This window comes from Ranitomeya variabilis, chromosome 4 (genome assembly GCF_051348905.1).
Source record: "Ranitomeya variabilis isolate aRanVar5 chromosome 4, aRanVar5.hap1, whole genome shotgun sequence".
Taxonomy (NCBI): domain Eukaryota; kingdom Metazoa; phylum Chordata; class Amphibia; order Anura; family Dendrobatidae; genus Ranitomeya; species Ranitomeya variabilis.
Genome location: NC_135235.1, coordinates 469,845,376 through 469,868,744, shown reverse-complemented (window position 1 = coordinate 469,868,744; position 23,369 = coordinate 469,845,376). Strand labels below are relative to the sequence as shown.

The 23,369-nt window shown below is 45.9% G+C and overlaps 1 protein-coding gene and 1 long non-coding RNA gene across 2 annotated transcripts in view; one reads left to right on the top strand and one right to left on the bottom strand.

The window, feature by feature from the left end:
- LOC143769037 (5-hydroxytryptamine receptor 3A-like) overlaps positions 1-23,369 on the top strand; it is a 79,440-nt gene that overhangs the window by 20,976 nt on the left and 35,095 nt on the right. Inside the window, exon 5 of the mRNA XM_077257634.1 lies at positions 19,675-19,844. Coding sequence (XP_077113749.1) covers positions 19,675-19,844 — 170 coding nt within the window. The remainder of the gene's footprint in view (positions 1-19,674; positions 19,845-23,369) is intronic.
- Positions 22,946-23,369, bottom strand: part of LOC143769038 (uncharacterized) — a 43,206-nt gene continuing 42,782 nt past the window's right edge. The window contains exon 4 of the long non-coding RNA XR_013214177.1: positions 22,946-23,134. This is a non-coding gene — a long non-coding RNA (uncharacterized LOC143769038). The remainder of the gene's footprint in view (positions 23,135-23,369) is intronic.

Here is a 23,369-nt window from a genome sequence, read left to right as displayed (position 1 = left end):
AAAGTATGACTCTACTCTGCAGCAATTAATGGAAATGCCAAGGGGTTCTGTCCGTTATCTGAGCCACAGAATACAGGATGAAATCATTTCTTTATTGTCAAAGAAGATAGAGCAAGAAATTGTTAATGAGATCAAGAACGCTACATTTTTTTCAGTGATCATAGATACAACACAAGACATCTCTTAAACTGACCAACTTAGTCAGATTTTTCGTTATGTAACCATTGAAACTAATGAACAGAATACTGTTAGTGAAGTAAAGGTAAATGAAGTTTTCCTGGGATTTCATGCCATAACAGATCAAACAGCTGCAAACCTTGAGAAAGAAATTGTTCTAAGTATTGAAAATAAGGGTCTTGACATAAGTAGATGTTGTGGACAAGGGTATGATGGGGCCGCAAATATGAGTGGCATATATACTGGGGTTCAAGCAAGAATTTCAAAAAGGGAACCTAGTGCACAGTATATACATTGTGCAGCTCACAACTTAAACCTTGCTGTAAATGATTCCGTAAGATTCATCCCGGAACTAGGAAAATTTTATGATATTATTGAGAAATTGTACCAGTTTTTTGCCAACAGCATCAAACGATGGGCTTTATTATCAGAGATATCATCAGAGTCTAAAACTGATAACATTACTCTGAAGAGATTGTGTCCAACTAGATGGTCTTCCAGGAATGATTCGATCAGGGCACTGAGGTATCGCTACACTGATATCCTGAAGGCACTGACAAAAATTATCCTGAAGTCTGACAAAAATTCTAGTGACAGCAATGATGCCGCTAGCTTAAAGAAAAACATCAGCACCTTTGAGTTTGTGATCACAGTCGTCATGCAGGCTACGATTCTAGATGTTGTTGGACCAGTTTCAAAGTGTCTGCAAGCGAAAGATGCAAATCTTGAAAAAGCAACACTCTTACTTAAAAATGCTGTTGAAGTTCTTCAAGAGTTCAGAGAAAACTACCAGGGAGCAAAAAACAGTGCCATACAATTGTCAGAGAAGTGGGGAATAGGCGTTGCATTTGAAAGAAAAAGAAATAAACGTGTAAAAAGACAGTATGATGAATTGTGCGAAGATGAACAGCTCTGCGATGCTGAGAAGTACTTCCAGGTCAACATCTTTAACTCCTGCTTGGACACAATTATCATGCAATTAAAGCAAAGATTTCACAGTCTTCATTCAACTGTGAATAAATTTAAAGCAATCCTTCCCAGCTCACTGCGATCTGCGTCTGATGAAGAACTGCATAAGGATGGAGAGAACCTTGTGAACCATTTCATAAAAGACTTTTCACCAACTCTTCCTACACAGCTCATTTCATTCAGAGCTTGCTTCAAATCACAAATTGCACACATGACCACTGTGGAAGAAATTGCCAAGCTATTGATTGTTGACAACAGTGTGCTAGTTCCAAGTTTTCCAGAAGTGTGTACAGCATATATTTTGTTCTTATCCTTGCCAGTAACAGTGGCTAGCGCTGAACGCTCTTTCTCAAAACTAAAGCTAATAAAAAACTACCTGAGGTGTACAATGGGACAAGAAAGGCTAAGTGGACTAGCTATGATGTCAATTGAAAATGACCGTGCTAGAAAGATTAACTTAAATAAAATTATTGATGAATTTGCTGAAAAGAAGGCCAGGAGAATGAGTTTTAAGTAAATTGTTCACACCTCCACACAGTTTTACTGTTTGAAATACATTTTTCAGTGAACATTTCTAAATTCAATGGCTGACTAAAGCCTAGTTATCTTGATTTGATTTAGTAAATTTAGTAAAATGGTTTTGAGTATTTAGCAATAAAGGGTACAGTTGTTTACTAATTATTATTATTGAATGGGTTGTCTAAAACCATTCTATTTTTTTACTATAGGCCTAAGCTCTAACAGGCAGGTAGTTACTAACTAACTGCCTGTCCTGCCCAGTGCAGACCTGTGCCAGCTCAGGGTAGTCACAGACCACTACTGCTGCTTCCTCTGACATCACATCAACAGAACAGCAGCTTCTCTTCTAGTCTGTTGAAGGGCTGTGACTGCCAGCTTTATGCTGATTGACAGCCATCTCCCCATTGCATAACTACAGGGAGCCGGCTATTGAACAGCATGAGGTCGGCAGTCATGCCCCATAAACAGAGCAGCCCAGAACATGAAAAGCTGCTCTATTGACATGAAGCAGCAGGATCAGTGGCAGGAGCAGTCCTTGACCACTCTAGGCCAGCACAGAACAGGTGGGTAGTTAGCAACTACCTGCCTATCAGTTCATAGGTTCATAGTTAAATAATAAAACAGTCCTGGACAACCCATTTACATTTTGAAAAAAATCAAATCCTCCTCACTACAGTATTATTTCCTCCAGTTTATAAAGTAATAACAGTCCGTGCTGCTTGATAAGTCATAGGCCACAATAAGCACATCCAGATTTGCCAGATATGACATCAATTGCATGACTGCTTTGTGTTATATTCAGTTGTTAAATATTGAACTTAAATGTATTATTTAGAGTTGATAGTTGTGTTCTAAACAGATAATAAATATTACAACCTATATGTTTACATAACTTTGTTGCGGTATGGGTGGGTGGGGGGGGGCCAGGAAGATTTCTTGCACAGGGCCCCTCTCCAGTCTGTGTCCGCCCCTGGTGCAAAGCAAACTAAAAACTCATGCTGTGTTTACCTGTGGATTTTGCAAATCTTAAGCAATTATATGGGGAAAATCTGCAGATAAAACTCTTGCGTAATCCCAAGAAAAATTGACAATCTTGCGTATTTCAAACATGCACCGCCGGTCAGTTTATGCAGGGTAAAAAAAGCACAGTAGGCATGAGATTTCTATCAATTCATTGCTTTTTTTTTGTGCAACGAAAATACACAGCATCAGAAACTCAATGAAAACTCATGGTGGGACATTAACCTTCATTTCCAAGTCCATTGCTACTTTTGCAAAATTATTTACTATTAAAACATGCTCATGTTGTGCTTGGTCCACTCTTGGTGTCAGAAACAAACATATGCAGATGAGGGCCGCTGCACAAGAACAATATATGGGACTTTTGCCGTCCAGCAACTTATACTGTACAATTCCACCTGGATTGTGGAAATGGGCCCCCTTACCTTTTGGGCCATTGTTCGGCCGCACCAATTGTATGTCAACACTTTCGAATTACTTGTTTTCCATCTACCTATGTCCTCCAGTAGCTCATGTAAAGTCAGATCTGTCAATCAAGTTAGGCGAGGAGCAGAACTAGAAAACAAATTATTATTATTATTATTATTATTTATTTATATAGCACCATTAATTCCATGGTGCTGTACATGAGGAAGGGGTTACATACAGGGTTATAAATATCGTTTACAGTAATCAAGTTTACAGTGACAGACTGGTACAGAGGGGAGAAGACCCTGTCCTTGCGGACTTACATTCTATGGGATAGTGGGGAAGAGACAGAGGTGGGAAGGTCGGAGGTGCAGCAGCTCTGGCGGTAATGAGGCGGCTGCTCTGGCGATGGCGAGGCGGCAGAATGGTTATTGCAGGCTGTAGGCTTTCTTGAAGAGATGGGTTTTCAGGTTCCGTCTGAAGGATCCGAGGGTGGTAGATAGTTGGACGTGTTGAGGCATGGAATTCCAGAGGATGGGGGATATTCAGGAGAAATCTTGGAGGCGGTTGTGTGAGGACCGAGTAAGTGTGGTGGAGAGTAGGAGGTCTTGAGAGGATCGGAGATTACGTGAGGGAAGGTATTGGGAGATTAGTTCAGAGATATAGGGAGGGGACAGGTTGTGGATGGCTTTGTACATCAGTGTCAGTAGTTTGAACTGGATTCGTTGGGGAATTGGGAGCCAGTGGAGGGATTTGCAAAGGGGAGAAGCAGGGGAGTAGTGAGGAGAGAGGTGGATTAGCTGGGCAGCAGAGTTGAGGACAGACTGGAGTTGTGCAAGAGAGATAGCGGGGAGGCCACAGAGGAGGGTGTTGCAGTAGTCGAGGCGGGAGATGATAAGGGCATGCACAAGAGTCTTAGAAGATTGTGGGGTGAGGAAGGGACGGATTCTGGCAATATTTTTGAGTTGGAGGTGACAGGAGGTGGCAAGCGTTTGAACGTGCGGTTTGAAGGACAAGGCAGAGTCGAGAGTTACCCTGAGGTAGCGGATTTCAGGTGCGGGAGAGAACGTGATGCCGTTTACCATAATAGATAGATCAGCTAGGGGGATACTTGAGATGGGGGAAAGATGATGAGTTCGGTTTTGTCTACATTGAGTTTTAGGAAGCGAGAGGTGAAGAAGGAGGATATGGCTGACAGAAACTCCGGGATTCTGGACAGAAGAGAGGCTACATCTGAGCCAGAGAGGTAGATCTGAGTGTCGTCCGCATACAGGTGGTACTGGAAGCCATGGGACTTTATGAGTTGCCCTAGGCCAAGGGTATAGATGGAAAAAAGTAGGGGCCCTAGGACAGAGGCTTGAGGGACTCCAACAACGAGAGGGCGGGATGAGGAGGTAGTGTGGGAGTGGGAAACACTAAATGTGCGGTTGGAAAGGTATGAGGCAATCCAGGACAGGGCAAGGTCTTTGATGCCAAGGGAAGAAAGAATCTGTAGCAGTAGCCAGTGATCGACTGTGTCAAAAGCAGAGGACAGGTCAAGAAGGAGGAGGATGGAGAACTGTCTGTTAGCTTTGGCTGTAAGTCATTAGTAATTTTTGTCAGGGCAGTTTCGGTGGAGTGGTTGGGGCGGAAGCCAGATTGGAGGTTGTCAAGGAGAGAGTTAGATGAGAGGTGGGAGGAAATTTGAGCATGGACATGCTGCTCAAGGAGTTTTGAAGCAAACGGGAGCAGTGATATGGGGCAGTAGCTGGGCATAGCAGTTGGGTCAAGGTTAGTTTTTTGAGGATGGGTGTGATGGTGGCATGTTTGAAGGCAGAGGGGAAGGTACCAGAAGATAGCGATAGGTTGAAGAGATGGGTTAGGGCTGGAATGAGCATGTTAGTGAGGTTGGGGAGCAAGTGGGAGGGGATGGGGTCAAGTGCACAGCTGGTGAGGTGTGATTTGGAAAAGAGGCGAGTAAGCTCTCCTTCAGTGATGTTGGAGAGGGAGGTTATTAGGGAAGGGCAGAGGTCTGGTATATGGAGTGGTTGGGGTGGTGGAACAGTTAGGGTTTGCCTTGTTTAGTCGATCTTGTTTTTGAAGTAGGTGGCAAAGTCCTCAGAGGAGATGAGGGGAGTTGGGGGTGGCAGTGGTGGGCGGAGGAGGGAGTTAAATGTGCTGAACAGTTGTTTTGGGTTGTGGGATAGTGAAGATACAAGGTTAGTGAAATAGGTCTGTTTAGCGGAGGTGAGGGCTAATTTGAAGTCAAATGTAGCTTGTTTGAAAGCAATGAAGTAGTCTGGCAGGCGTGTTTTCTTCCAACGTCGCTCTGCAACCCTGGATGCTTGTCTAAGTTTTTTTGTCAGATTGTTATGCCAAGGTTGCCTATTGGTTCGTCGCACTTTGCCATGCATGAGAGGGGCGACTGAGTCTATGGCTGATGTGAGAGTGGAGTTATAGAACGCGGTGGCGCTGTCCGTGTTGTAGAGTGAAGATGGAGCGCCCCCACACCGCCGCAGGGCCGAGGGGTACCCGGAGCCGGGCCTCTAGGTCTCAGTCCTGGGGTTGTCACGGTGGCTAGACCCGGTCCGTGGCCCTGTCTGTCAATGGGGGACGTCCGGTGCAATAAGTGGTGTGGTAACGGTGCAGGTCGCGGTAAATAACGAGGACACCAGTTTGCAGTCTCTTTACCTCTTTACTGAAGATGTTGGAGACCTCAGTCCAGAGCGCTGTTAACTGGGTTTTCAGAGACCGGCCGGTCCAACGACACATCAGGAGTTCTCCTCACAGGTGGGAATCAGTATCTACCTTCTAGCGCTGTGTGTTGTAGTTCTTCCCTGCTGAGCTCCCGGGATAGTCCTCACAACTGTTTCTTTCTGTCTCTACTGTTCGTTCTCCGTCCTCCAGGTGATATGGTAGGACGCACCCGTATGACGGGGTAGGCCTGGAGTTCTTCCGGGACTCTAGCGTCGCCCCTCTCCCACAGCTGCCTCCGTTGTCTGCTTAGGTGTTAAGTGAGACAGCCAACCTGTAATTAGCTGTCCTGCCGTGGTTTGCAATGTACTTAAAGTCTCTTACTTGCTCGGCGTTCCGGCCACCGATTGTTTGCGCCTCAGCAAGGTGCTGCCTCTTTCAACAAAACCCCTGCTGGTATTCTCCTTTTCTGTATTCCCGTTGTTTGCTGGTTAGTTCTGCTCTGAGGAGTCTGCCAGGATCCCCATCCCTGACAGGTCCTCTCACTAGCTCTTCCCAGCTACTTCTCCCTGTCTTCCTGTCCAACCCCCAGTTTTACCAGAGTTGTGAGGAGTGGCCTACTAGATAGGACCACCCCCCCGGTGGCCGGAGTGTGAAGTGTGGTGAGAATGTACCTGGTCAGAGAAACTCCTTAGTGCAATCAGACGTACCATAGCTCCCCATAGTGGCGGAGCCACAGTACTGCAACAACCAGGACTCTGGGGTGCTGCACTCCCCCCCGGTTAAATCCAGTACTCCGGGACTGGGAAAACAAGAACAATAATACATGTTAACAGGAAACACACAAACTTTTGAAATAGCATAACAATTGAACATAACAATGCTTCCCTTTACGGGAGGTGAGGATTCTTGAACGTTGCAAAAGTTAGGTCATGCACAGTTTATGACTCTCAGTTCAGTGGTTGAAACAGCGGGGACCCCGGGTAAACAAAGGGGTCCCCCTTATGAAAGTTTTTGAGCAATTCACTGTCCATTACTCTATTGTCCATTTTAACAACCTGTAACAAAAAGATATGCATACAAACATTTTTAATGAAATAGCAGCCCTTATCAATACCTCCACATTTTGTAGCGGAGGGGAGTTTGGTTCTGTGTGCTGCGTGTGGACCTTCGCAGCGCAGGGGTTGCTATTGGCCTAACAGGGCCCGCTATGCTTGCTACCGCTGGTGTAGTGCGCTGTCTTCTAACTACACTTCTAGTGAGTCTGGGTAGCACTGGCAGGTTGGGGCTCTCAGAGCTGCTGCTATCAACAGTGGGTACGGCAGGCTCACTGATAGCAGAGGGAGGATTTGCCGATTCAACGGTTGGCATGGCTTCTTCAGGCAAGGCTTGTTGAGGTTGCGGGGCCGGATGATCTGGTTCCACCATTGTTTCTGGCGGGTCCGGCTGTTCAAACATTACAACAGGTACCGCAACGGCTTGGTTTATCAGAGTCCAGGACTGGGGAAAGTCACCAAGGACAGTATGGAACATTTTCTCCTTTTCCACCGGCGGGGAGATTTCTGGGGCCGTGCCCCTCTCTTTCAATTTATCGGGGCAGACCTTAAGGTGATCCCTGGATACCGCTGTCGAGGTCTCCCCTTTGTCCTTGCTGATGAGACAGACCTTAGTGTTGTCGAAGTCGGATGGCAAGATGGTATACGGTTCCGCTTCCCATTGGTCATCGAGCTTGTGTAACCTCCTCTTTCGTTTAAGCACTTGCTCACCAGGTGACAGGGGAATCGCAGGAGCGTGTTGGTTGTAGTCCCTTTCTTGCCTCTGCCTAGCCTGGGCGAGACTTCTCTCCACACACTCTTGCACTTCGCAGTACCTTCGCTGCCTTTCTGCATCCCAATCCGCATCCGGCGAGGTATCTTCGGGTACTAGGACCCCCATGTCCAGATCAACGGGTAACCGACTGGACCTTCCTCGCATCAGGTACGCTGGAGTACAGTTGGTGGAACTTACTGGGATGTGGTTGTACATATCCACCAAGTCAGGCAACTTTGTCGGCCACAGATTCCGTTCCTCCACAGGCAAGGTCTTCAATAAATCGATTACTACCTGGTTCATCTTCTCGCACATCCCGTTGGTTTGAGGGTGGTACGGTGTAGTTCTGATCTTCTTACACCCGTACAACTGGCAGAATTCTTGGAATACTTCTGCTTCAAAGGCAGGTCCCTGGTCGGTCAGTACCTTCTCTGGGTAGCCATGGGGCCTACAAAAGTGCTGCTGGAAGGCCCTGGCGGCAGTCCTGGCCGTTAGATCTTTAACAGGCACAACCACCAGAAACCTGGAGTAGTGGTCCACGATGGTAAGGGCGTAGATATAGCCCGACCGGCTAGGTGTCAGCTTCACATGATCCAGCGCGACCAGTTCAAGCGGCCGTTTGGTGATGATAGGCCGCAGGGGGGCCCGTTGGCTGTCACGGTCCTTTCTGCGCAGACTACATGGACCACACTCCCGACACCACTTCTCAATGGTTCTCTTCATGCCAATCCAATAGAACCTCCCTCGGAGTAGCTTCTCCAGCTTCTTCCATCCGAAGTGTCCGGCTCCATCATGGTAGGCTCCCAGAACCATGGGCGCATCTCGCCTTGGCACCACTATCTGCCACACCAATTCATGAGTACGTGGGTCGATGCTCCTCCTGCACAGCTTGCCATCATGGATAAACAGCTTGCTTCTTCCCTTCCACAGCTGTTGGGTTTCTTGTGGATCATCTGGGCCAGGGTGCAACCCAGCCTGCGTCAAGAGCTCCTTCACCTGACGGACCGCGGGGTCACTATCCTGGGTTTCTGCCCATCCGTGGTGGGGCAGGGGATTCAGCGTGGCATCCGGTTGGTTCTTGTGCCTGTTCTTCACATGGTGAGAGCTCTGAGTGGCTTTGGGGCGATGGAAGGCAGGCAGCTCCACCTCTTCAAGTGCCTCCGGGTCTTCTCCCACTTCTGGTAAATTGGGCATTCGGGACAAAGCATCGGCATTGGCATTCTGGTGCCCTGCCCGATATTTGATGGTGAAATCATAGTTGGACAGCCGGGCCATCCACCGCTGTTCCAAGGCCCCGAGTTTGGCGGTATCCAGATGCGTTAGCGGATTGTTGTCCGTGAAGACGGTGAATTTCGCGGAAGCCAGGTAGTGCTTAAACCTCTCCGTCACTGCCCAGACAAGGGCAAGGAATTCCAGTTTGAAGGAACTGTAGTTGTCAGGGTTCCTTTCCGTGGGACGGAGTTTCCTGCTGGCGTAAGCGATCACTCTTTCCTTGCCGTTCTGGACCTGAGACAGCACGGCTCCTAGTCCCACATTACTGGCATCTGTGTACAGCACAAACGGTTGGTCGTATTCGGGGTAAGCCAGTACCTCTTCCCCCGTCAGCGCCGACTTCAAGCAGGTGAAGGATTCCTCCAGCTCTTCGTCCCAATCAAAGGGGGTTTTCCTCCCCTTGGTCTTCTTTGGTTGGCCCACCAGCAGATTTTGCAAGGGTGCGGCCTTCTTGGTGAAATCCTTAATGAATCTCCGGTAGTAACCTACCAACCCGAGGAACTGCCGGACTTCGTGGAGGTCACTAGGCTTTGGCCAGTCCTGGATCACTGTGACCTTGTCGGGGTCTGGGGCCACTCCTTCAGCGCTCACCACATGGCCCAGGTACTGCACTTTAGGTTTCAGCAGATGACACTTGGACGGTTTCACTTTTAGGCCGAATTTGGACAAGGCTTCAAACACCTCGGCCAGGTGCTTCAGATGGTCTTCGTAGGTTTTAGAGAAGACTATGACGTCATCCAGATATAGCAGCACGGTTTCAAAGTTCAGGTGTCCCAGGCAGCTCTCCATCATCCTCTGGAACGTTCCGGGAGCATTGCACAATCCGAAGGGCATGTAGTTGAACTCACAGAGGCCCATTGGCGTCGTGAAGGCCGTCTTTTCCTTGTCCGCCTCCGCCACAGGAACCTGCCAGTACCCACTGGTGAGATCTAAGGTAGAGAAATAGTTAGCAGATTTTAAAGCAGCCAGAGACTCCTCTATCCTGGGCAGTGGGTATGCGTCCTTATGTGTAATGCGATTCAACTGTCTGTAATCAACACACATCCTCATTGTACCATCTTTCTTTTTAACAAGGACTAACGGAGCCGCCCAGGGGCTACAGCTGTCTCTCACCACCCCAGCCTCCTTCATTTCCCGCAACATGTCCTTGGCACACTGGTAATGAGCTGGGGGTACAGGGCGATATCTCTCTTTTATGGGTCGATGATCTCCCGTGGGGATGTGATGTTGGATCCCTTTCACCTGCCCAAAATCTGAGGGGTGTTTGCTGAATACCTGTTCGTACTCGTGTACCACCCTGTAAGCCCCCTGTATTTGATGAGATGGGGTAGAGTCAGTGCCCACATGCAATTCCCGACACCAATCTTTCGAGTGCTCTGCAGAACCTTTGTTCTCCGCCACGTTTGACGGGCCCAAGGGTTCAGGTGTCTGTATTACACTATTATTGACAGTGAACAGTTTGGCGAGCGTAGTATACTTGGTTAGGTGGACCTCTTCCTCCCCACAATTGAGGACACGTACAGGCATTCTCCCCTGTCGGACGTCTACCACCCCCCGGGCTGTCAGAACAGTAGGCCTATTGTCTGAATATACAGGTTCTACCAAGGCCTGGTAGTCCTTACCCCTGAGGCCTATGGCTGCTCGACACCATATTAACATTTCACTCTTGGGAGGTATCGCGATGGGGTTTGAATCACTTACAGTGACACGACCAATCTCACCACCAGTCAGCTCTACCTGCTGTCTCTGCATCAGAGCTCTGATTTCCTTCTGCAGGGCACGTTGCTCACTGTGGCCAGCGTTTTCTGCCACCTGTTGCAACAAAACAATCACTTCTGCAAGACAATTTTCTATAACATTAGTACCAAGAGTCATCATGGGATTACATTCTCGACGATCAATATCTACAATCACAATCCCTTGGGCTTTCAATTCCACCCGCCCCACTTTGATGGTGACCTCCTTATACCCCACTTGTGGCAATGGCTGACCATTACTGGCGATTATGGTGAAATCATCATCAGGGCCACGAGTAATATCAGCGTCCTCCCAATACCGTTTGTAGAGCACGTAAGGTATAGTCGTCACCTGAGAACCGGTGTCCAGCAAAGCATTCAAGGGGATTCCATCAATCACTACAGGGAGAACTGGTCGTCCTCCAATATACTTGGTTCTCCAATGCTGCGGGCCTGACCGTCCTACTCCTGGGGGTTGGCCCTTTGCCCCAGGGGTTGCTCGTTTAAAGGACAGTACCTTGCAAGATGGCCCACCTGGTGACAGCGGCGGCAGATGGGTCGTCCATCCTGGTGGAAGCGATCGTCGGGCCGGCTCCTGGTCGGCGGAGTCCTCCTCTGTCGCATCCAAGGGACATCCTCCGGGCTGGAAGCCAACTGGATCTTCTCTTTGGGGGCCTCCTGTAGGGACTGCACCGTCCGGGCCAGGGCAGCAACGCTCTTGGTTAGCTCTTGCATCTGGAGACGAAGTCCTGCAGGGGAGTCGTCCTCGAAGCTCTGGGCGTCGGCCTCCGCGGCAACTGGGGTATCCGATGCCACCTCCTGGTGGTATGTGAGAGCGGGGCGCCTGGGTGGTACTGCGCGGCTGGGCTGTCGCTCCTGCAATGCCTGGATAGCTTTATCTTTAAACTGCGCAAAAGTCAAGTCTGGATTTTGCATGGCCAGAAAGTGCAATTGGCCCCGCTGGTGACTGCACAGGAGCCCCTCAATGAACCGCTCCTTCAGGATTTTATCTTCATCCTGCATGCTGCCGGGGTCACTCTGCTTAATGGCCCGCATCGCTTCCTGGAGATTAAGGGCATAGTCCCGCAAGCTATCCTGTGACTTTTGTTTGCATCCATAAAAAGTCAGTTTAATCTCTGTAGCAGTGCGAGTGTCAAAGGTGGCTTTAAGCTTGGCAAAAATCTGTTGTGCAGTTCCTTTATCCTCAGCGGGCCAGGATTTCAATTCCCTCAGAGCCGCCCCAAAGAGTTGGCCGGTTATCATATGGACCTTCTGGGGCTCGGTTAGGGGATAGAACTCGAGCAGGCTGCAGAGCCCTTCTTTAAAGTCAGTGAACGTATGCGCCTCCCCAGAGTATCGTGGGAGCCAGGCCGCTCCGGGCAGGTAGGGCATGGAGAAGGGCATTATGGCTTTTGCATTAGCGGCAGTGTCCGACTGGCTGATGGGGGCAGCGGGTTCTGCGGCAGTCAGTGGTGGTATTAGGGCCGCGGCTTCGCCCGCTGCGGGGACCGGAGCTGCCCCTGCGTCCGCGGCTGCGACCGCCACCTCCTCTCCTCCCGACTCGGACATGGCCGTCCCTTCCTCCCACTAACCTGCTGGAGGTTGGAGTTCCTCTTCCGGGATTGGCACCTCACCGCGCTTTCCGTTCCGCGCTTCTTTTGGCTGATCCCGCCCACGTAGCTAAGGCTCCTCCCTCCGCGCGCGGCAATGGCGAATTTTGGCGGCAAATGGCACAGCACAGTCTTTTCAATAAAGTACGGTCCAAGCACAATAACTCACAGTTCCAAGGCACACATGACCTGATTCTTCAGGCTTAAGTAAATCCTGTTCGTGACGCCAAGTTGGAGCGCCCCCACACCGCCGCAGGGCCGAGGGGTACCCGGAGCCGGGCCTCTAGGTCTCAGTCCTGGGGTTGTCACGGTGGCTAGACCCGGTCCGTGGCCCTGTCTGTCAATGGGGGACGTCCGGTGCAATAAGTGGTGTGGTAACGGTGCAGGTCGCGGTAAATAACGAGGACACCAGTTTGCAGTCTCTTTACCTCTTTACTGAAGATGTTGGAGACCTCAGTCCAGAGCGCTGTTAACTGGGTTTTCAGAGACCGGCCGGTCCAACGACACATCAGGAGTTCTCCTCACAGGTGGGAATCAGTATCTACCTTCTAGCGCTGTGTGTTGTAGTTCTTCCCTGCTGAGCTCCCGGGATAGTCCTCACAACTGTTTCTTTCTGTCTCTACTGTTCGTTCTCCGTCCTCCAGGTGATATGGTAGGACGCACCCGTATGACGGGGTAGGCCTGGAGTTCTTCCGGGACTCTAGCGTCGCCCCTCTCCCACAGCTGCCTCCGTTGTCTGCTTAGGTGTTAAGTGAGACAGCCAACCTGTAATTAGCTGTCCTGCCGTGGTTTGCAATGTACTTAAAGTCTCTTACTTGCTCGGCGTTCCGGCCACCGATTGTTTGCGCCTCAGCAAGGTGCTGCCTCTTTCAACAAAACCCCTGCTGGTATTCTCCTTTTCTGTATTCCCGTTGTTTGCTGGTTAGTTCTGCTCTGAGGAGTCTGCCAGGATCCCCATCCCTGACAGGTCCTCTCACTAGCTCTTCCCAGCTACTTCTCCCTGTCTTCCTGTCCAACCCCCAGTTTTACCAGAGTTGTGAGGAGTGGCCTACTAGATAGGACCACCCCCCCTGGTGGCCGGAGTGTGAAGTGTGGTGAGAATGTACCTGGTCAGAGAAACTCCTTAGTGCAATCAGACGTACCATAGCTCCCCATAGTGGCGGAGCCACAGTACTGCAACAACCAGGACTCTGGGGTGCTGCAAAGATATGGAGGACAGGGGTAGGAGAGAGTCTGAGAGTCTGTGAATGTCTAGATGTGCGAGGTTTCTGCGTAGATGTGGTAATGGCTGGACATGGGGGGCAGATGAGGAGGACAACGATGAGAAGGTGAGTAGATGGTGGTCAGATAGGGGGAAGGGAGAGGTTGCGAGATTAGATAAGGAACAGAGGCGGGTGAAGATGAGGTCTAGTGTATGTCCGTCTGTGTGGGTGGCTGTGGAGGACCACTGGGTGAGTCCAAAGGATGAAGTAAGGGCCAGTAGCTTGGAGGCTGCTGGATGGCGGGTGTCATTAGGGATATTAAAGTCACCCATGATGATGGTGGGGATGTCAGCGGAGAGAAAGTGAAGGAGCCAGGTGGAGAATTGGTCGATGAAGGCAGTGGCTGAGCCGGTGGTCGGTATATGACAGCCATTTGGAGATTGGAGGGAGCATAGATACGGACAGAGTGAACCTCAAAAGAAGGGAGGATAAGGGAGGGTGGGGATTGTATAGGGTTGAAAAAACAGTTTTTAGAAAGAAGGATACCCACTCCTCCACCATGTCTGTTGCCAGAGCGAGGAGTGTGGGTAAATTGGAGGCCACCGTAACTCAGTGCTGTAGGGGAGGCCGTGTCAGGGGGCGTCAGCCAGGTCTCAGTGAGGACCAGGAAGGAAAGGTTGCGGGAAGTAAAGAGATCATGGATCACGTGGAGCTTGTTGCATATAGAGCAGGCATTCCAAAGTGCCCCAGGGAGAGGAAGCAGGGGGGTGGGGGTCAGTGGCACAGATTTTAAGTGTGAGGGGTTGCGATAGTTTCTATCAAAGCAAAAGGTGACTACTTTGAAGAACCTAGAATATAAGACATAATTTCAGTTGTTTTACACTTTTTTGTTAAGTATATAATTCCACATGTGTTAATTCATAGTTTTGATGCCTTCAGCGTGAATGTACAATTTTCATAGTCATGAAAATACAGAAAAATCTTTAAATGAGAAGGTGTGTCCAAACTTTTGGTCTGTACTGTGTATATATATATATCCATTATATGTCCATTTTTCAAGCCGGCGAGAAAATCTTGCCGTACGGATGCCATACGGAGGTTTACATGTGCAAAATACGCAGCCACACCTTACCTACGGATGATATACGGATCATTGTTCAGGGAACATTTCTGCATATTTGGTCCATAAACAACGGACCGTATTTTTATACGTTGTGTGTGACTCCAGCTCTAATGTTTGTAATGTACAGAGACGTTCTCCGGAGTTCAGCTAATACACAGATTGACAGAATTCATCTCAGTAACTACATTATAGGACACAGATTAATAAAATATATATGAATGCGGTCAGGTGAATAATTTATTATGAGTGCATCTAACTAAGCAGCAGAAATGTGCAGAATGTGAATGGCACCAAGAATAAACTACAGTTGCCACCAAGATTGGGGGTCTGCAAGTTCTGTGATTAATTTAGAAGGCACAAAAATAGGTGAAAGAAGTGTTTTTAATGTCATATTTATATACATTAAATATGTTGGGTTTTTTATGTGTAGGAATTGGTATAATACATGGTAAATATTTGGATATTGGGTCTGCTTTAGTGATGAGTGAGTATACTCGTTACTTGAGATTTCCTGAGCATGCTCAGTTTGTTAGGAAACCCCCACATGTATTCAGGCTGTCTAGCAGCTTCAAATCATGCAGCTAGGGAGACAGAGACTAAATCTCTGAGCACATCCAAATACTTGGAGATCACCCGAGCATGCTGGGAAAATCTCAAGTAACGAGTATACTCGCTCATCACTGGTCTGCTTCTTTAAATATATACATTTTCTTACAAATTTTGTAAGGATGTTTTCTTGTTTAATTGCAACAGAGCTTGTGTGTGATGATATCACAGCTTTGGGGGGCTCAATACCTGGTGTTATTAAATGTAGTGGATGCAGTGTGTCATGTATTTTTTTAAAGTGACAAAGTGTGTAGCACTGGTATATTTAGGGAGTTCAAATGTGTAACAGTACTGAATTAATGGGGCACAATGTGTAACACTACAAGTGCTTCTAACTAAATTAGAATATCATCAAAAAGTTAATTTATTTCAGTTCTTCAATACAAAAAGTGAAACTCATATATTATATAGCCAGTACGAAAAGAGTGATCTATTTCAAGTGTTTATTTCTATTAATGTTGATGATTATGACTTATAGCTAATGAAAACCCAAAAGTCATTATCTCAGTAAATTAGAAGAATTAACAAAAAACACTTGCAAAGGCTTCCTAAGCATTTAGAAAGGTCCCTTAGTCTCTTTCAGTAGGCTCCACAATCATGGGGAAGACTGCTGACTTGACAGATGTCCAGAAGGCAGTAATTGACACACTCCACAAGGGGGGTAAGCCATAAAAGTCATTGCTAAAGAACCTGGCTGTTCATAGAGTGCTGTATCCAAGCATATTAATGGAAAGCTGAGTTTAAAGGAAAAGGTGTGAGAGAAAAAGGTGCACAAGCAACCGGGATAATAGCAGCCTTGAAAAGATTGTTAAGAAAAGGCCATTCAAAAATTTGGGAGAAATTCACAAGGAGTGGACTGCTGCTGGAGTCATTGCTTCAAAAGCCACCACACACAGACGTATCCAGGACATGGGCTACAAGTGTTGCATTCCTTGTGTCAACCAACTCATGACCAATAGACAACGCAGACGCCAGAAGTGTCTTACCGGGACCAAGGTGAAAAAGAACTGGACTCTTGCTCAGTGGTCCAAGGTGTTGTTTTCAGATAAAAATAAATGTTGCATTTCCTTTTGGAAATCAAGGTCCCATAGGCTGGAGGAAGAGTGGAGAGGCACACAATCCAAGCTGCTTGAGGTCTAGTGTGTAGTTTCCACAATCAGTGATGGTTTGGGGAGCCATGTCATCTGCTGGTGTAGGTGCACTGTATTTTATCAAGATCAAAGTCAGCGCAGCCATCTACCAGGAAATTTTAGAGCACTTAATGCCTCACTCTGCCGACAAGTTTATTGGAGATGCAAATTTCATTCTCCAGCAGGACTTGGCACCTGTCCACACTGCCAAAAGTACCAATTCCTGGTTTAAAAACAACGGTATCACTGTGCTTGATTGGCAGCAAACTCACCTGGTCATATCCCCATAGAGAATCTATGGGGCATTATCAAGAGGAAGAGGAGAGACACCAGACCCAATAATGCAGACGAGCTGAAGGATGCTATCAAAGCAACCTGGGCTTCCATAATACCTCAGCAGTGCCACAGGCTGATTGCCTCCATTCCACACAGCATTGATACAGTAATTGATGCAAAAGGAGCCCCGACCAAGTATTGAGCGAGTTACTGAACATACATTTCAGTGGGCCAACATTTTTGATTTTACAATCATTTTTCTAGCTGGTGTTATAAAGTATTCTAATTTTCTGAAATCATGACATTTGGGTTTTCATTGGCTGTAAGCCATAACCATCAACATTTAGATACAGAGAAGACAGGCTAATGGAGCGCCAGGCTGACGGTCAGGGGAAATGTTGATTGAGAAAGGTCCGATGCAGCTCCTGCCGGGTGCCTCAGGAGAGGAATAAACAGTGAGTTGCAAGATACTGCGGTCACATGGGAGCGCACAGGACACAGATGAAAGGATTAAAAGTTTCTTTGTTTATTGAAATCCACAACGCGTTTCGACGGAAGCTGTTCTGTCAAAACGCGTTGTGGATTTCAATAAACAAAGAAACTTTTAATCCTTTCATCTGTGTCCTGTGCGCTCCCATGTGACCGGAGTATCTTGCAACTCATAATCATCAACATTAACAGAAGTAAACACTTGAGATAGATCACTCTGTAATGACTCTATATAATATATGAGTTTCACTCTTTGTATTGAAGAACTGAAATAAATTAACTTTTTAATGATATTCTAATTTAGTGAGAAGCACTTGTATAAGGATTGTGTGTTCCTATAGAGCAGTAGCCCAACCTTTTTTAACTTGGGAGCCACAATCAGCACCCTTATCCCCAATATTAGTGTCACCTATAGCCTACCTTTAGGATTAGAGCCATAGCCACCCCACCCGCAATATAGGTTGCATAATTATATCCAAAGGTCCCCACTTTACCATCATTCAGTATTCTAGCTTCAAGCACTTGCATCACACTATTGCCTCAAGCTTCAAGCTCCGCTCTAACATAGAGTATCCTTTTCTCTCCATGTTACAATATTTATCTTGCCCACATCTCCGCTTACCTGCTTTTCTGCACAGAACTACCCATTAAAGTCACCATCTAGAGGCCTACTCTTCATAGCTGCTTTTCTAGACCTGGTGCTAAGGCACCAAGCAGGAAGACAGTCTCCATAAACACTTCTTGGGCTCACAAGCCACATTGTAGCTCCCAAGCCACAGGCTGATGACCCCTGCAGTGTTCTGCAGAAGCAAGAAGCCAAACACATCTGAGTATCAAACTCAACAAAGACAACTTGTGGCTGGGAGAAATCATTATAGTGGTCTGAAACGGATGGAGGGAAAAAAAAAAGAATATCGACAATCGGAGAACATATCACCCTAGACCTAGAGTAAATGTGTATTTTGCCTCAGACTGTATTTACTTAGTACTGGATTGATTTGTTGATGTTCCTGTGGGTTAATGGTGGATTTAAAACCCTGTTACCTGTGCTGTCTTTATAAGGCAGGTGAATTTTAACAAGTTAAGATCAGGTTTAGAGGTTTAGTTTTCACAATCCGTATACGGACCACAATGCCCAGACTGACAGCAGTGATCCCGACCCAAACATATAGCCTCATAGACACATATGAGGCTGTAAGTTCAGAATGGAAGATCCATGGTTAGTTCAGGAATTGTGGTTGGTATATGGCTCATATACCACTGCTACTCATGCACCAAGGCTGTGTGCTTGTCCCTCAGGCAGGCTGCAGATGCATATCCAGAGAACTCGGATGATTTTCTTCCGTGTGCCATCTGTGTTGTGATGTCCATGTGCAATCTGCTTTCATACATCTACATTAAAAACTGTAAATGATCAAATACAGTTTCTTAAGTTAATAACAGAAATGTATCCATAAAAATAGAATGCCACATTGATGTTCTTTGTGGGATCAGATTTTTTTTTTACGCACCCATAAATTTAAAGGGGTGAGTGTCAACAGATATACACAAGAAAGTCGTGCATGTTGTGATTTTTTTTTTCCCCCCCACGGACAGTTGGACAGAGAAAAATAGTTAATCTGAACAGCCCTAGTGGACAGCATGGGTGGGTGTGCTGTGCTTATGCTGGCCAATCAAAAATAAGACAGCGTAAGTCCAATTTATACGACTGTCTGCATGAGCTCCAAGAATTGCAAACCAGTCCCCTATCGGGACCCGCGTCTGTACCCTTTACAGGACCATTTTACAATGTGGCCTTCAACCCATACATGAGCAAATAGGAATCTACTTTGAATCTTTCTGTAGCTCTAGATGATTGCGAACTGGCCATGTCCTTGACTTATTCTGCCACCATGTCCATGGCTCTTCATGAGTCTTATTTTAAACTTATCTCTAGGTGGTATTATTCACCGTGTCGCTTAGCATTTATTAATCCTTCCAATTCCCCTCTCTGCTGGAGGGATTGTGGACATTATGGTAGCCTTTCCCATTTGTTTTGGTTTTGTCCACGTATTAGACCTTTTTGGGATGAAATCTCTTCTCTTATTTCTATTATATTAAAACATTCAGATTTTTCTCTGTCTCCTCAGTTGGCCCTGCTCTCGTTGAATGCAGATCAATTGACTCCACCTTTTAGGAAACTTGTTATACATCTGCTTTTAGTTTCTAAGAATGCTATTGCTTTTTTTTGAAAATCTTCTAAAGTACCCTCTTCACAAGAAATTATTGACAAACTGGCTTTGCATATATCCTATGAACAAAAATTGGCGTTACTGAATGGCTGCTTTCCTTCCTTTGTGAAAAAATGGTCTCGCTGGCTGGAAATATTTCCATAAGAATTTACTGTACTTATTGCTTTGCTATTTTATTTTATTCTATTTTTACTTTTACGCTTCATGAATGTTTTATGTCATTGTATTTATGTTAACCTTGCTCTCTCTACGTCTTGTTTTGGTTGAAAATGTTAATAAAGTTGTTTGGGAAAACAATGCGGCCTTAAAACTTACAATAAATGCCATCTGATCATCCCTAGAATCATGTCATGATTATTCTCAGCTGCAGAATAATTTGCAGTTTGTGGTTTCAGATTTTATAATTATGATTTCTTTTTTTCAGAGTTCTTGAGGATACGTCCACTTGGATGAAGTATGCCAATCTGACCCACGATGGCATGGTAAAAGCTATTAAACCAACCCGTTTGACAAGCACATGCGTTTTGGACTTTCACTACTTTCCATTTGATACTCAGAAGTGCTCTGTTTCCCTTGTCAGTGCCATGCATTTAGGTACGTTTTCCAGTAGGGGCTTTTATTAGCCATTGAGCAGCAAATTTCAATTTACCCAATGAATGCCTATAAATATTATACAGTGGGTATGGAAAGTATTCAGACCCCTTTACATTTTTTCATTTGCAGCAAGACAATCACCAAAAACATACAGCCAAGGCAACAAAGGAGTGGGTCAAAAAGAAGCACATTAAGGTCATGGAGTGGGCTAGCCAGTCTCCATACCTTAATCCCATAGAAAATTTATGGAGGGAGGTGAAGCTCCGAGTTGCCAAGCGACAGCCTCAGAATCTTAATGATTTATAGATGATCTGCAAAGAGGAGTGGACCAAAATTCCTCCTGACATGTGCTCAAACCTCACCATCAACTACAAAAAAAGTCTGACTGCTGTGCTTGCCAACAAGGGTTTTGCCACCAAATATTAAGTCTTGTTTGCCAGAGGGATCAAATGCTTCTTTCTCACTGCAAAATGCAAATACATTTATATAATTTATACCATGTGATTTTCTGGATTTTATTTTTGCTATTCTATCTCTCAATGTTAAAATTAACCTACTCTTAAAATTATATACTGTTCATGCCTTTGTCTGTGGGAAAACTTACAAAATCAGCAAGGGATCAAAAAATTATTTCCCTGACTGTAAGTTAGAACACATGGAAAAAGTGGTAATAGAGCAGAAAGAGTACTGGAAAATCACATGGTCATAGTGACAGCAATAATGTTCTGGAGATGTTTACCTGAAACGCCTGATGCACGTTTCGCCAATGCTAACAATGGGGTGATCACTTATGGGAGCATTTCTGTCTTTTTATTACATCTGGAGAGTTTGTAAATCTTTGATCAATCTTTTATTGAATTCTTCTCAGCTGATTTAACCCCTTCAAGTCGCGGCCCTTTTTCGTTTTTGCGTTTTCGTTTTTCACTTCCCTCCTTCCCAGAGCCATAACCTTTTTTATTTTTCTGTCAATATGGTCATGTGAGGGCTTATTTTTTGCGGGACGAGTTGTACTTTTGAATGACGCCATTGGTTTTACCATGTCTTTTACTAGAAAACGGGAAAAAAATTCCAAGTGCGGTGAAATTGCAAAAAAAGTGCAATCCCACACTTGTTTTTTGTTTGGCTTTTTTGCTATGTTCACTAAATGCTAAAACTGCCATTGTGATTCTCTAGGTCATTACGAGTTCATAGACACCTAACATGTCTAGGTTATTTTTTTATCCAAGTGGTGAAAAAAAATTCAAAACTTTGCTTTAAAAAAAAAAAAAAAAAAAGTTCCATTTTCCGATACCCAAAGCGTCTCCATTTTTCGTGATCTGGAGTCGGGTGAGGGCTTATTTTTTGCGAGCCGAGCTGACGTTTTTAATAATATCCCATTTGTGCAGATACGTTCTTTTGATCGCCCGTTATTGCATTTTAATGCAATGTCGCGGCGACCAAAAAAACGTAATTCTGGCGTTTCGATTTTTTTTTCGCTATGCTGTTTAGCGATCAGGTTAATGCTTTTTTTTATTGATAGATCGGGCGATTCTGAACGCGGCGATACGAAATACGTGTAGGTTTGATTTTTTTTTTGTTTGTTTTATTTAGGATGGGGCGAAAGGGGGGTGATTTAAACTTTTATATTTTTTATATTTTTTTCACATTTTTAAAAACATTTTTTTTTTACCTGTGCCATGCTTCAATAGCCTCCATGGGAGGCTAGAAGCTGGCACCACTCGATTGGCTCAGCTACATAGCAGTGAACATCAGATCGCTGCTATGTAGCTGAATTGCAGGTGTGCTGTGAGCGCCGACCACAGGGGGGCGCTCACAGCAGGCCGGCATTAGTAACCATAGAGGTCTCAAGGACCTCTATGGTTACCATCCTGATGCATCGCCGACCCCCGATCATGAGACAGGGGTCGGCGATGACGTCAATTCCGGCCGCCCGGCTGGAAGCGCCAGTTAAATGCCGCTGTCTGCGTTTGACAGCGGCATTTAACAGGTTAATAGCGGCGGGTGAATAGCGATTTCACCCGCCGCTATTGCGCGCACATGTCAGCTGTACAAAACAGCTGACATGTCGCGAGTTTGATGTGGCCTCACCGCCGGAGCCCACATCAAAGGGGGAGACACGACATGCGCAGTACATGTACGGCGCATGTCGTGAAAGGGTTAATATCACAGACCACATGAATGTTGAATGTTTAGGGAAACAAAAAGCCTTTAAAAGCTAAATGGTGCAACATTCTGAATTAAACCCAATTGCAAAAATTATTTGTAACCCCAAGTGTATGCATTTAAGTTTAAATTAAAAAAAGCCACTATTCTGTGTTACAGCATGCAAAGCATAATCAGAAATATAGTCTGAGCATGAATCTGAGATGACAAAAAGACAGAAATGCTCCCATAAGCTGGCCAACAATGTCAACAAACAAAACTCAATGAGAACACAGCAATCTGTCATTAACATTTTTTCTAAACAATTGGTCTTATGTTTGGTAGATTGTTGTATCAAGATTTAACTTTTTCTTTGGGGCGGTGCTCTTGAAAACACCTTTAATTACATATTTACCAATTAGTAAAAGAAGAGGTTCATTGTTTAAATACATTGAGGTATAACAAGAGACGCAGCCTCCATTTTCCAGTTCTCTTGTGTTTTTCATAATTAATACATAATGCATCTACAGACAAGGGATGGGGGAACTCATCGCAAAGATTGTTTTTTTTCCCAAACAGGTCACAAGGGCTAAGGCCCCAATTCATTAAGGTGTGCTCGAAAGAAAAGTTAAACAATAAGACTTATACTCAATTCTGGTGCTGACACTGTTCCAGCAGTGTCGGCAATGGCTCTCCCGAGGCTTGTGTGACATAACAATGTCACTGCTTCACTCTCCCCTTCTTTGGACAAATCAGACATCTGGAGGAAGTACAGTAAAAGAGCAACTGCAACTCTCTCTGGATGTCAGTTCCGTTTGAAGGAGGAGACTGTAAAGCAGCTGCTAATTGGTCACGGGGTTCGCGTGATGTAACAATGTCACACAAACCCTAGAATAGCCAGTGTTGACACCCCTGGAATGATGCCAGTAATGGAGGTGTTATTATTTTACTTGGAGAAACAGAGTGATTGAGAAAGAGTTGTCCAAGTAGTGGACAACCCCTTTAATGAAGTGTTTATTTCCTCCTCCACACCTTGTACATTGTTGCAGATTTAAGCTTTCAGCACAATCATTCAGCATTCAGACAGTGTAGGAGACTGAACTGTTATCTTGGGAAATACTGCAACCGTTGTCTTCATCATCAAATACCTGGAAGATACAGAGGAGATCTGACAAACAAAACTGAGGTCATACAATAGATTCTAAACATTAGTAAACTTTAGCAGTTCCCGCAGCGCTATCTGATGTCTCCTAAACCTAGCCCTTCATAGGCAAGTTGCAGCTGTGGCCATTACTCGCACATTCATGACTCTTGAGCCAAATCATGACCCCTTTGCTTGCTGTATAAGTTCTTGCCACTGAGTAGAAAAGTGGAAGGGATCAA